Raw genomic sequence first — 14439 nt, 5'->3', positions numbered from 1 at the left:
TCTCAGATGTACGTCGCTTTGGACAAAAGTGTCTGCTAAATTAAATTGTAACATTGTAATGCATTGTATTTCTAAACGCTTTTCTAATTCCATTTCTGTCATTATGAAGGGGGCAACAAAGCAATTTGATGCACAATGTATAGATATCTTGAATATGTGACAAATAAGACTTGAAACCTGCAGGATAACAATCCATATCTGGGACCCTTAATAGACACTGCCAACTGAAAGGCCTTCACCATCATCCAATAGACATGCTGCTTGATCCCCCTGGCAAATGTCTATCATAGCTTAAAGCCTGATACTCTGGTGTCATAAAACCCTTTGAAGCCTCTTTCTTTTATAAAAGTTAAGTTTAATTCTCTTGTTCAGAAATATGCTACCGGTGCCATGTGATTAGATTTTGGTATCAGGAAACAGTGACAGAGTGAGAGCTCTTCGCTTGTGTCGTCACTCTGTGTTGCCGTGCAGGCACGCGGGCATCGGTTCTCTCTGTTTCTGTGTGCACTGATTGTTGTGGCTCCTCTTCATCCGGAGAAAGTTAGCCTCACAGTCAATTCGTTGTATTTCGCAGGAATATTGAAGAAACATGGCGGACTCTCAAGAGGACAAGCTTTACAAGGCGGAATATGCGAAAAGCGGCCGCGCGTCGTGCAAGAAATGCAAAGAAAACATCGCTAAAGACTCGCTGAGGATGGCCATCATGGTGCAGGTAACACAGCGACGTCTCAAGAAACCTGCTGTTAGCTAGCGCTGTGCCACAATGCTTTATCTTATAAATTTAGGGGGCTTTATTCTTAAAATGTAAAGTATGTATGGAGTTACAGGAGAATTAAAATATCTGATTTATTATGTGGTTTCAGTTCTGTTACGTTAGGCCCTAGTTAGCATTTAAATGGCTGACATTGTCTGCTTCACAAAGAACCGATTTCGCTAAGTAATGCAGGCTTTTATATTCATGAAAGTGTCTCACTTTTATATTTTTATGCATCTTTAGGTTGCAACTGTTTGAAATTAATCAGATGAAGCATTCATTAGCTCGGTTCAGAAGCAACACATAAGCCTCTCCATCACTGTATAAAGTCTGGTCTGCTGCCCCACAGAGAGTTAATTAACTAATAGGCTGAGACGACTCCTTAAAGTCAGACTCCTTACTCACTCATGCTCTGTCGAGCTGCTGCACATGTTCGATCACTTTTCACGGAAGGCCAGACAAACTGAACCAGACTTTGTATAGATAAGTCAGCCTGGGCACAGGATCACCGCTTTAGTGCTTATTATGACTTTTTAATGAATGGCCATATCACTAAAGTCATTATGTGTCATTAGTAAAGAGAAGCTGTGACATAGTATTATGAGTATTATGTCAGTCTAATACAAGCGCCCTGCCCACATGGACATGTTGATACGTTTGTCAGACAAGTTAATTACTTAGTGCATATATAATAAAACACTGCAAACACAGATTTTTTAATATCTTTTGAACTGTGCAAATACAATTTGTCACAAGAAGCAATAATCCAACCAGAAGGAGTCATTAGGCATAAAGGACATTATGATCCAATAAAGTACAGCCCTTTAGATCGTAAAAATAATGAGCAAGTAATCATAAAATAACTCGGTCTTGAAGTTTAATCTTACTGTTTCTATAGTGAATAAGGAAGTATCATAGTATAACTGTTTTATTCAATAGGAAATAAGTAGGGATGCACGATATTATCGGCATGTTATCGGCCGATATTGACTTAAAAATGAACGGATACACGCCGATATCCGCCGATATAATTAACCGATAAAATAATGGGCTGCTGCATACTTGATTTAATGCCCGACCTCGGCGCAATTTCCCCGGCGCGAAGAAGACCTGCGCGGCGCAGCTAGATGACGTCACGTGTGTCTACCTGCAGCATGAGAGAGTTAGAAGCCAAAATGTCCGTGGTGTGGAAGTTTTTCAAAGTGTCAGAAATAGAAAGCAAAACTGCTGTTTGCAATGACTGCTCAGCTTCGGTGATGCGAGGAGGAGCCAAGGCAAAGTCTTTCAACACTACAAACCTGATTAACCATCTCAAGACCCGTCACCCCGACCGTTGTAACAAATGTGATAAGAGTATCACCATTATACTGTACGCTTATTCCAATACAGAAGAGAGTTGATGATCTCTGCAATTAAGTGTGCGGGAGAAAAATATCGGTATCGGTAATCGGCTAAATGAGTTGTAAAATATCGGCATATCAGATATCGGCAAAAAATCTAATATCGTGCATCCCTAGAAATAAGTTAATCATATAAAATAAAGATCCCTGTATTATGTTTGTGACACTGTAGAGATCCTCAAAGCTTCTCTATTGATTTTTATTTAATAGTTTACATGCAAAGATTAACTCTCAAATTGTAACATTGTAACAAATGTTTTATTGATTCCTTTCCTGTCTTATTGCCAGATTCTTGCCAACACGCAGCCCTTTTCACCGTAAGCGCACCTCATGTGTTTAATCTTCCCTGTCTGTTCTCTTTAGTCCCCCATGTTTGACGGGAAGGTCCCCCACTGGCACCACTTCTCCTGCTTCTGGCAGCGGGCAGCGGCTCAGTCCACCGGGGATATAGGAGGGTACTCTGACCTCCGCTGGGATGACCAGGAGAAGGTCAAGAAGGCCATCGAGAGCGGAGGAGCAACAGGAGGTATGAACTTGACTTTTAGGTATTGACTTGTGTGAGGGAAATTCACCTCCTGAAAATAATTTGTGAAGAACAAGCAAACTCAATGTTATGAATCACGTCCCTTTACTTACATTTTACATGCAGCACGGAGAGAAGTACAGCAGTTCTCTGCCTTTCAGTCAGAGTGTTCAAGCTTATATACAGTGTCAAAACCCCCTACCTCATCCCCAAATGGTACTCTAATCAGCCAACTTGCCCTTGTAAACAAGATAAGATAATCCTTCTTTGCTCTCCACGGGGGAAGTCGGGGGTCCTAAAATAAATGTCATAAAATAAATTGCCCCCCACCCCATATGACTTTAAATTTAAACAAGTTACCCCCTTGATGATCCCCGGAAAATTCCCACACTTCCATAGTAAAGAATTGTTAAAATATATAATTACGGACACCATGTGACTGACTTTATAGAACTGTAGAGGAAGTATTTTATTGACTTAATGTCATCTCTGCTCTCTGTAGGTGAGACGCTGACAAACATAGCTTATAACTTTGTACAGTATACATAGAGGACCTATGTGTTGACCAAACATGGATTTCTATTATCAACATTCTTTTGCAGTAGTTTCTTATCACTTAATGATTCTTTCATGACTTGAAATTGAAAGTATATCTACCTCTTTATAGGAAAAGGAGACCAGAAGAGCGGCGCTAAAGGAGAGAAGACACTGAACGACTTTGCGGTTGAATACGCCAAGTCAAACCGCAGCACATGCAAGGGCTGCGAGCAGAAAATAGAAAAGGTGAGCGGCCTCTTTAATTTGCACACAGAGAAACTGTTGTTTGAAATGTAACAATCACTAGAAACAAATGTAATTATGACATATGAATTAGATATCATGTAAGTTTAAATGTGTTACTGAGTCTGTGATCCTCTGACGTCTCCCATCAGGATCAGATCCGTGTTTCTAAGAAGACCGTGGATGCCGAGAAGCCCCAGCTGGGTCTGATCGACCGCTGGTACCACACGGCGTGTTTCGTTAGCCGCAGGGAGGAACTGGTCTTCAAGCCCGAATACAGCGCCGCCCAGCTGAAGGGCTTCAACGCACTGCGGGCTGAAGACAAGGAGGAGCTGAAGAAGAGGCTTCCTGCTGTGAAAGCTGAAGGGTGAGACGAAGAAGGAGGGATGATTTTTTTTTATTCAGGCTGTGTGAATTTAATTTTGAAGTATTTGAATTCGTATTAAGGGGATCCTGGTCAGGTTCGGTGTGCGTCAGGCCCTTCCTCGCTGTCTATCATCACCACTGGCTGCATTTGAAGCCTCTCTGCCTCCCAGCGTCCTGCAGCACAAGAAAATCGCCTTGAAAGTGTCCCTGAAAGCCGTCATCGTGTACGCATACAGGAAGGGGTTGACGGCAGAGTTAGCGTGCGACAGGATGATGGCGGTGAGCAGCAGCTCGAACGGGACAGGGCAGTGCGGGCAGAGCAACAGGAAGCAGTTGATGACGTGGAGCGGGATCCAGCAGACGGTGAAGAGGAAGAGAACCAGGAAAAGCGTAGTGGCGGTCTTCATCTCTCGACGCATCCTCGTTTGTCCCTCCGCTCTGCCGCTTTGCTCGGACGCGATCCGCCTCACCTGCTGCTTGACCGTGATGAAGATCTGTGCGTAAATTAGAAACATGATCACCAGAGGGGTCAGAACGCAAGCAAAAAAGTTGAAGTAGACCATGTAGGTCATGTCCACCACCAGGACGAAGAAGCAGTAGCCTGTGTCAGGCGGCGTCTTGTGCCAGCCCATCAGAGGAACGAGCCCGATGAGAACCGCCAGCAGCCACATGGCAAGAATCACCAGCACGGCGTTGCGAGGCGTCATCAGGACCCGGTAGCGGAATGGCATGAAGATGGCGATGTAGCGCTCCACCGCCACGGCCAGCAGGCTGAAGATGGAGCTCTGCGTGAACATGATCAGAACGCTGAGCATGAGCAGACACAGGTAGAGGTTGTGACGCGGCAAACCGACGTCGGTCAGGATCGCACAGGGGATGGCGATGGCGCCCACGCAGATGTCGGCGACAGCGAGCGAGACCAGGAAGTAGTTGGTGACCGTGCGCAGCTTGCGGTTGAGGCCCACGGCAGCGCAGACCAGCAGGTTGCCGATGGTGGAGAGGAAGGCGATGACGAGCTCGGCGGCCATGTAGGCGACGTTAGGGGAGATGAGCGGGTCAGGAGGCGGAGGGGGAGACGGTTCGGATGAGTTTAAAGTGTAGAGGTTCAGCAGGGCAGTGGTGTCCTCCATGTTTGCCCTAACGAAAGAGTAAGATTCAAGTTAGATGTCAAGATTAACTGCTCGTTCTTCAATGCAAGAAAGGTGTAAATTTACTCACCGATCTACAGCTGTTCTTTTTACAAGTGATTCCTCGTTACCGTGACGCCAACCATCCTGACACTGCACGCTTGTCCTCGCATCAGAGATCACAGACACACTTCTGTGTCAAATATCTGGAGGACCCTGATTTATAGAACTCCCCTCTTCCCTCTTGATGTCAGCTGCTGTCTGATGGGGGATGTTTCTCTCACAGGGAGACTAATTAATACTTCTCGCCAGGGCAGGGTGCATGGTATCAGCATTGACACCTGGGATTTCGGAGACGTGTACCTGCTTGTGTGTGTGTGTCCATTATCTGATAAGGCTCTTAATTAATCACTCTAATGAATAAAGGTGTCACAGTCAGGCTTGTTTGTTCCACATCAGGTTCCCTTTTGGCCTCATTTAGGAAGTTAATCTGAATGTTTTCCTTTTCCTTCGATCCGACAAAAGGTCAGATTCTAACGTGTGTTCGCTCTTACAGAAAGCGCAAAGGCGACGATGTGGATGGAGCGTCAAAGAAACAGAAGAAGGAGGAGGACGATGAGAAGAAGAAGCTGGAGGAGCAGCTGAAGGTGCCTTTTTCTTTTACATTTTATTCACTGTTTCGCATTAAACCCCATCGTGTCTGCTGGTTTTTAACAAGGTGCTGTTTTTTTCCTGCAGAACCAAAGCCAGCTGATTTGGGGACTAAAAGACAAACTGAAGAAGTTTTGTTCAATCAACGATATGAAGGAGCTGCTGATCGCAAACAGCCAGGAGGTTCCCTCTGGAGAGTCCAACGTAAGAGACCTGTGCTTTCAGTCACTCCCACTGTAATCCAGATGAACTGACATTATAAACCTCAGTCATTTGCAGTATGTAAGAAAATTACATTATCAAACCTTTGTTTTGTTCTTAACATATTTACTATATTATGTTACTTTTAGGAAGAAGGTGTATTTTTCCATCTTTGGGTATTTACTGTATAAACACTGTCAGGTTTCCTATGCAGTGTGGAAAACTAATACAGTCAGTAAGCACTCTGTGCAGTGATGTTATAACAGAAGTATAAGGCCTATCTCTTATTTATGGCTGCTCGTCTTTGTTTCCATGGACAGATCGAACACGGCTGCATAGACGTCGTAACAATTCAATTATTTAACTTTTTACAACAAATTTTAATCTTGTATGTAGAAATGAGACAAAAATCTGTTTGGAATGATTATATAGTTTTTTCCCCCAGTATGTTAAAATGATAATCTAAAATATTTTCATGTAAATAAATGTCTGTTAAGTCTCTATCTATCTCCGAATGAGGTAACATAATGGTGATTGAGCCTATGGCCCACTGATGAAAGCCTTTGCATTTGCAGTATATAGTGTTATTACAGACTGGGTGTCTGTGGAGACATTTGAGGAACAAATCACAAGCGGCGCCCAGTTAGTGACGCGTTTTCCATCAGCCAGCAGTGGTTGGTCTGTCAGAGAGGGTAGGCGGAGCTAAGCAGCTGCTTTTCCGGTCTGTAATCTACTATGGCTGAACAAACAAAGAAAAGATCAATGCCTACAGATACAACTTCAACAATAAGTGAAAATCCAAAGAAATAGAAACAAATTCAATTGTGTGCTCCCACAATTACCGTTTATCACCATAGGTGGCGCCAAAGAGAAGGAAACTTAGATCTTCAAGATTATAACTTTAAAGGGAAATGAGTATACATAGCACTGGTTTGTTTACTTCCTCTTTGGGTAGGAGTATGGACTAAACTCCTACTACGGGTAAATGCAAGTTTTCTGAGAGCTGGCTGGAAAGTCCCAGATATAACGCCTGGCAATATAACATCATACAGGCATCACATACTGGTTAAAAGTTAGTTTTGAAAACAAAGCTAATTAAACTTAGTTTTTTGAAATGAAAAATGTTAAGGAGCCCTGTACTGTGCATAAATAACAAGGAAACAGCCGTAACTGTGGCCCCTGACGCTGTCACAGTTCCATGACGCAGCATGTGTGTGTTGTTAACCTGACAGGTGGTGGACAGCCTGGCTGACGGCATGGCTTTCGGAGCTCTGGAGGCCTGTAAGGAGTGCAAGGGCCAGCTGGTGTTCAAGGGTGGTGCTTATTTCTGCACAGGGGACATCTCAGCCTGGACTAAGTGCGTGTTCAAAACCACAACACCCCTACGCAAAGACTGGGTCATCCCCAAGGTAGGTCACCTCATTTCATGGCTGCTTTTGGCTCTTTTGTGTGGTATAAATAACCATGCTGAGTCACCACCTGCAGCCTGTTAGCAGCATTCAGGCCATTGTAATGAAAGTGCTTGTATAAGCTAACTTAGTTGAATATATGGTTGAAAATATAAAGATATAATAGGATCAAGAAGATCATTTTGCTGCATTTATTCCTCACTGCTGTCATTTCAGGAATTCCATGAAGTTGCTTTCCTGAAAAAGTTCAAGTTCAAGCGACAGGACAGAGTTTATCCAAAGGAAGCTCCCAGCCAAACCGCCACCGCAGCCAAAGCAGAACCCCTGGCGAGCGCATCCCAAGCCAAGACGGAGCAACTGCCTGAGGGAGCACCTGCAGGTCTGTGACAAAACTGCAAGGCGTGTGTCAAAACCACAGACCGTGTAAATAATGGGCGTAGTCTCAGCGACGTCACCCATTGGTTTCTGAAGCAGCGTTTTGAAGCCCGAACTGACTCCTATTTACTTGCTGACCATTAAATAAATGTTTGATAAACACTGAACAGGCTAACAAGCCAGCTAAAGCGAGCACAGTATACCTGCTACTTAGTGCAAAAAATAAATCAACACAATAATACTCGCATTTAACTCACCGAAAAGCTGGAGCTCAGACTTCTTGCACGGCCATGAAGTTCCATACATCCCACAGAGAGATTATTTGTCCAAACTTTGCAGGAAAAAGTCCCCAAAAGTCTCCAACAACACAAACAGGTGAAGTGCAGTGACTGTGTGTCTGTGTTGATGTCTAGCAGACAGCCAGCAGGATCCACCTGTCAATCAAGTGAGCCGGCCCCTATGATTTAAGGCTTAATATAATTAAAATTCACCCCCTGTATCTTGAACAATAAAATTAGCTATTTATAACGTATCTGTTTTTTGTACCAGGCTGTAAACAGGTTTAGGTCTCCCACCTGCTGTAATGTTATTTCTTGTTTTCTGGAGCCAGCCTCAAGTGGCCATTCCAGGAACTGCAGTTTTTTGCACTTTGCAGATTTTTCAATAAATAGAAGACAAAGTAAATAATTAAATAATTAAAGCTACTACGATACAAGAGTGTTGTTCTTGTGTTATAATCAAGTAATATCAGTGTTTCTGTCCCGTAGACAAACCTCTCACTGGTATGAAATTCTTGGCTGTGGGGAAGCTCTCTAAGAACAAGGATGACCTAAAGGCAGCCGTAGAGGAGATGGGAGGAAAGATTACCAACACAGCCAATAAGGCGTCTCTCTGCCTCAGCACCAAGAGTGAGTCACCAATCAAACCTTTTAAGTAGCTTCAAATGTATGAATGTCTTCTTAATAAGGTGTAAATGTAACATTTCCACAGAGGAGGTGGAGAAGATGAGTAAGAAAATGGAGGAAGCGAGGGACGCCGGCGTGCGCGTGGTCTCCGAGGATTTCCTCACCGACATCAAGTCGTCGGGTAAAGCCCTCCAGGAGCTGGTCTCCCTGCACGCCATCTCACCCTGGGGAGCGGAGGTCAAAGTGGAGGCTCAGGCTCCTCCCGTGGCCTCCAAGTCTGGAGCGCTGGCTGCCAAGAGCACAGGCAGGGTGAAGGAGGAGGAAGGTAAAGGATGTTTGTTTCTGTTTTTTAATATATTTTAGGCCATGTTTTAGAGCTCGGACTGGAGTTACATGAGGGACTGTTGTGCTCTTATATAAAATATATAAATGATTGCATCTATGTTTTACAGGTGGAAGCAAAAGCAAGAAGATGAAACTCACAGTCAAAGGAGGAGCTGCTGTGGATCCAGTCTCAGGTACTCATGAGTTCTCTGCATTGAAACCAAATTTCACTGTCCTTCTTTCTTTGTCTTCTGACCTTTCGATGCCTTTGATTCATTAGGTCTGGAGAACAGCGCTCATGTGCTGGAGCAGAGTGGGAAGATGTACAGCGCTACACTGGGTCTTGTGGACATCGTCAGAGGAACAAACTCTTACTATAAACTGCAGCTGCTGGAGGATGACGTACAGAAACGGTCAGTGCTGCTGCACAAAATCATTTCTCCCTTGTCCTTAGTTAAGAGGTTATTAAAAACAAACCTCACTAAAGCTTGAACTATAACCATAAATACTCAAAGGTATAATAAGTAGGATTTTTCCTTGCATTTTCTCAACAACACATTCAAACCGGGCCCCTCCTCCTGGGCTCTTCATCACCAGAAGCTCACTCTCACTCTCTCTTGCGAGAACACGCCCACCCTGCTGAGCTAACACCGACAGCATCACGGTTACCTTTGCGCTAGCATGCTAACCTCCAATTAGGTTGTCCTACCTGGTTTGAGGCACCTACCTGTCCAACAGAAATAAAGCCAACTCTGCATCGCTCTTCCGCCATGTTTGCCGGTCTGAATGGGGCCCGGTTGCTAATTTGAAGCACTCCCACACTCACCTATACGCTGTGATTGGCTCAGGTAACCACAGCAGCGCCCCTCCTGAAAACGTCCTGTGCAAAGCAAAACAACAGAATAGATGCAGAGTGAAGGGTCTCACAAGGGTCTGCACACACACACACCAACACACATGTATAGAGGCCCATAAATGATGATTTATATTATATTATATTTGTAAAAGTCTTTATTTTATTTTTCTAGGAAAATCCTACTTATAATACCTTTAACGTGAAATAGATTAGACTTAGGTAAGAATGATTTTGTTGAAATAAACTTTCTCACTATTATCTCTTACACTGCCCGTCCTTCATTATATGTGTAGGTACTGGGTGTTCAGGTCTTGGGGCAGAGTTGGCACCACCATCGGAGGCAACAAGCTGGACAAGTTTCACGACAAGAACTCGGCTCTGGACAACTTCCTGAATGTCTACAGAGAGAAGACGGGCAACGACTGGGGCACCTCCAACTTCACCAAATATCCCAACAAGTTCTACCCGCTGGAGATCGACTACGGACAGGTACACACAAGCACACACAAAACTAGAAAGGACATATCTTACAGCATGTTGTCTGTTTCTGACTGGACTTCTCTGTGTGTTTCTTGACAGGATGAGGAGGCGGTAAAGAGGCTGACGGCCAGCGCTGGCACCAAGTCTAAACTGGCCAAACCCGTCCAGGAGCTGATCAAGACCATCTTTGACGTGGAGAGCATGAAGAAGGCCATGGTGGAGTTTGAGGTCAGACACAGCTGTGCACACATTAACTTCTATAATTAAATAATAAAACAGTTTCTGAGCAAACAAGAAACAGCTGCTGCATCATACCACGTCTTTGCACTCTTATGTTACCAAAATACCCATTGTTGCCTGACACAACAACGCCATCTGATGTAACAACATTTCTTGCTAACAGTGGTGAGGCTTGACAAAGATTAGTTTCATAACATAAAGTAAGACTTGTTTGTGTGTTTTAAATGTCACTTTTATTGGGGATTAGGGTTAGGCCTGCCTCGCTCAGATGTTCACTCAAAATAAGTCTCCTCCCAACACTATTGTGTCCTTCAAGACTTCTATTTTATTGGAGGTACATTAGTGTCTATATTGTCCCAAGTGTATGCATTGTGTCCCTCATACTCTGTCCTCTCCTGTCCTCAGATTGACCTCCAGAAGATGCCCCTCGGAAAGTTGAGTAAGAGGCAGATCCAGAGCGCCTACTCTCTCCTCACTGAAGTACAGCAGGTCAGTGAGCAACCTCTCCAGCAGGGGTGTCTAACATATCATAACAGACCAACTTTTTATGAATGACAATAACTTATTTTCTTTATCATAGGCTGTTTCAGATTCTCTGCCTGAGCCCCAGATCCTGGATCTCTCCAATCGCTTCTACACCCTGATACCTCACGACTTTGGCATGAAGAAACCTCCACTGCTCAACAACCTGGACTACATTCAAGTAAGGAGACGAAGAATCTATCTAAAAAAAATGTTCTCCTTTTTTTAAAACTGGATCTAATACATGTCCATACATTCCTTTACAGGCTAAAGTTCAGATGTTGGACAACCTGTTGGACATTGAAGTGGCGTACAGCTTGCTGAGAGGAGGAGCCCAGGACAACGAGAGCGATCCCATCGACATCAACTACGAGAAACTCAAAACCAAGATCGAGGTAACGAGTATAACTGTGTGTTTTTATAGTGATAGATGGTGTCTAAGACTCTATTCTCCCCTTTTTTTCTGAAATGCTATTTATTTGTTTAATAACAGGTTGTTGACAAGACTACTCATGAGGCTGAGATCATTACGCAATATGTTAAGAACACCCACGCTGCTACACACAACACGTACACACTGGAAGTGGACGAGGTGAGTCATTTATCTGGTTCAAACATTAACGCTGCGTCATTTGAATATTCTGTTGTAAAGTGCTCTGTTTGTAAACATCTCTCACTGTGTTTTCTGACTGTTTATCTTTTAGATCTTTAAAATTGTTCGCGAAGGAGAGCATCAGCGGTACCGTCCCTTCGAGGAGCTACACAATCGCCAGCTGCTGTGGCACGGTTCTCGCACCACCAACTACGCTGGTATCTTGTCTCAGGGTCTCCGCATCGCCCCTCCAGAGGCCCCAGTTGTGAGTATATTCTGTAGTGTTTCAAGATGATTTTTCTCCTTTTCTATCCTGTTACGTCACATTGCTGTTCTGCTTTATTTTCCTGTAGACCGGTTACATGTTCGGCAAAGGTGTGTACTTCGCCGACATGGTGTCTAAGAGTGCGAACTACTGTCACACCTCCCAGTCGGACCCTGTCGGTCTCATACTGCTGGCTGAGGTTGCACTTGGAAACATGTAAGTGGAAGTATTAGTTCCTCAAAAAAATGCCCACATATCAACCTTCCTGTAATCCAAATTATGCAATAATAATTGTACATGCATTTAATAATGTTGCGTTATTATTGCAGGCATGAACTGAAGAAAGCCTCTCATGTTACAAAGTTACCAAAGGGCAAGCACAGTGTTAAAGGTGAGGAAATGATGTCTTATTCCCTTCGTTTTAATTATTCAATTATTATTCATTTTAAGGGCTTATTATTTTACATTGTGGCATTTTGTAAATTCAAGCTGGGATATTTGGAAATTCAAGTGCCTCTTGTTAGTAATATATAAAAGTTTGGCTTGTTTTCCTTTCACATTTTCATTCATTAACTATCTTTTGTCTTGCAGGTTTGGGCAGAACCGCTCCTGATCCCGGCGCCTCAGTCACTTTAGACGGGGTGCAAGTGCCTCTGGGAAAAGGAGCCAACACAAACATTGATGACACGAGTCTACTGTACAACGAGTATCCTTTTACACCAACCACCTGGTTCATGAATTTGATAATAATAACAAATTACCCCACATTTTTCCAGCTTTGCTATAAAATTGACTATGTAACAGTTTGTAGAAGAACGCTTAGGCTGTTCATGGTGTTCTGAATTGGAATAAAGTGACTTTGATTTTAGTGTTTTGAAGCTCCGCCATCATGCAGCCTTTGCCATTTTTCATTGGACCAAGAAAAGCCGGTGTTAAGCTGCCCCAGTGTGTGTTTTTAAATACCATTCCGGCGTTGTAGAAGCAAAAGGTGCTCAAGGTGTAAACAAACAGCGCGTGCTTCAAATACAAACACATGCCGCATCTCCGCCCTGCCGGCTCCGCTGTTTACACGGACATGGTTTTGCCTCTGTTGCTACCTCCGATGCCGGCTGAGAGGTGGAACTACTTCGCCCCACCATTTCGCCTCTGTGTGTTTTACATTGAAGATGGAACGTAACAGAGGCATAATAATCCCGCCTTGAACTGCTAGTGTAAAAAGGGCTAATATTACAATTTGTCTGATTTCAGACCAAAGTTGCAGCTTTTATTTTTTAAATCTTGCACGGCTGTTTACGCTGTTTAAGGAAGTAATTCTCAACTATTATTTTCATGTGAGAAAGATTCTTTCAATCCCCTGATCAGGATGTAGGTCACTGTGAGTCACCAATAGTATTTCATAGGTAATTAAATCAGCTTTTTGTGACATTTACAGACACATGAATCACTTAGACTGGCAGCAATGTAATGATGATTTTAAGACGGGATAAGAAATATAAAGTGTAACTGAAACCTCTCTGTTTGGTTTAACGGATTTTAATGACAGCCCTTTAACTCATGATCTCTTCCCTTGCATCATCTATTATTGTTCATCTTTCATGTCTGTATGTAATTAGATTTCCTCTTATTTCGCTGTTAGTCATATTCATCTGTATAATGCCTGTTACTTTCCTTAACCGCTGCTCCTCCAGATACATTGTGTATGATGTAGCGCAGGTAAACATGAAGTATCTCCTGAAGATCAAGTTTAACTACCAGACGTCCCTGTGGTGAGAGGGTGAGAGGTTTCTTCGCTGAAAACAAACCAGACCAGTGTTGCCTCCAAACGCCCGGGCTTCATTCTCTGCAACAGAAGATGTTTGGCAAAGGACCGATGCTATGCCACGCTTTACAATGGTCATTGGAAATCTCTAGTCACTTTAATGCTTTTTCATCAGGTTAACTAGCCGGCAGCCTTTCTTAGTTACACATTAGGTACTTAAATACCTACTTCAGAGATGCTCATAAGACACAGAGCACAGTTCAGTATAGTGGTTGAAGCATGGTGCATACCACTTAGATAAGGTCAGAAAAAGCTAGTTGTTTTCTGTCTCACATGATAATCTTCATTCTGTAATAAACTTGTAGTTAATAAGGCATTGCGCTGCAAATTTAGTTTTGAGTTGGAAAAAAAAACTATCTGTAGACACACGCAAACAAGATTTCTGAGTTAAATAGCCACTAAGATGAACCTTTTGTAGACTGTTTGGTTTCTAAGATACTGTACAAGGGTGGACATGTATATATTTGTTTTGTTGTTTGTCCCTCAAGCTGTCTTCCCTGCCAATAATTGAAAAGATAAGCAATGTGGTTAGTGTTTACGCTAAGTATTCTGTAAAAGAAAACGACTGCCGTGGTCTGTGGTACACTTTTTCTTAGTGTTTTTCTCGCTTACCTCAAAACTAAATAAAACATTGAAAGTTCTTTGAAAATGTCAGCCCCTTGTTTGTGATTTTGTATTTTCTTGCATATTTGATCTAATTTCAATTTTCTATTTTATTACAATGTGGAAATAAATCTAAACTGGCAAGGTAAGGTTTTTCCAAGTCACATGAAACGGCATATACGTTCCCCGGGAACCATGAGGATGTCTTCAGCAGGATTGTAACTGGGGCTTGAAGTTGAATCTTGTT

General features: G+C 43.2%; 2 protein-coding genes across 2 annotated transcripts; one reads left to right on the top strand and one right to left on the bottom strand.

Annotated features, from left to right (window-relative positions):
• Window positions 1-513: 513 nt before the first annotated feature.
• Window positions 514-14243, top strand: parp1 (poly (ADP-ribose) polymerase 1). Its single transcript, XM_069687314.1, has 23 exons — window positions 514-712; window positions 2518-2680; window positions 3345-3460; window positions 3610-3824; window positions 5507-5597; window positions 5689-5805; window positions 7035-7211; window positions 7428-7590; window positions 8354-8494; window positions 8577-8816; window positions 8944-9009; window positions 9096-9228; window positions 9965-10160; window positions 10251-10379; window positions 10797-10880; window positions 10972-11094; window positions 11180-11308; window positions 11407-11505; window positions 11618-11770; window positions 11859-11986; window positions 12100-12161; window positions 12362-12476; window positions 13459-14243. Exons 1-23 carry the CDS (start codon window positions 590-592, stop codon window positions 13538-13540), a joined length of 3045 nt encoding a protein of 1014 aa, XP_069543415.1. The 5' UTR covers window positions 514-589; the 3' UTR covers window positions 13541-14243.
• On the bottom strand, window positions 3931-4851 carry adorb1a (adenosine receptor B1a). Its single transcript, XM_069657509.1, has one exon. The coding sequence runs from the start codon at window positions 4849-4851 to the stop codon at window positions 3931-3933; it is 921 nt and encodes a 306-aa protein (XP_069513610.1).
• Window positions 14244-14439: the final 196 nt, after the last annotated feature.

The sequence above is a fragment of the Semicossyphus pulcher genome, unplaced genomic scaffold (assembly GCF_022749685.1).
Source record: "Semicossyphus pulcher isolate SPU_LCO1_2020_fin unplaced genomic scaffold, fSemPul1.0.p SCAF_11, whole genome shotgun sequence".
In the NCBI taxonomy this organism is placed as follows: Eukaryota; Metazoa; Chordata; class Actinopteri; order Labriformes; family Labridae; genus Semicossyphus; species Semicossyphus pulcher.
This window is presented reverse-complemented; position numbering and strand designations above follow the sequence as displayed.

Excerpts from the sequence above, each read along its gene's own strand:
- adorb1a (XM_069657509.1), bottom strand. The coding sequence starts at position 4,851 with ATGGCCGCCGAGCTCGTCATCGCCTTCCTCTCCACCATCGGCAACCTG.
- parp1 (XM_069687314.1), top strand. The coding sequence starts at position 590 with ATGGCGGACTCTCAAGAGGACAAGCTTTACAAGGCGGAATATGCGAAA. Across the intron at positions 11,987-12,099 it reads GAGGTTGCACTTGGAAACAT|GCATGAACTGAAGAAAGCCT; the intron begins GTAAGTGGAAGT and ends TTATTATTGCAG. Across the intron at positions 12,162-12,361 it reads GGGCAAGCACAGTGTTAAAG|GTTTGGGCAGAACCGCTCCT; the intron begins GTGAGGAAATGA and ends TTTGTCTTGCAG.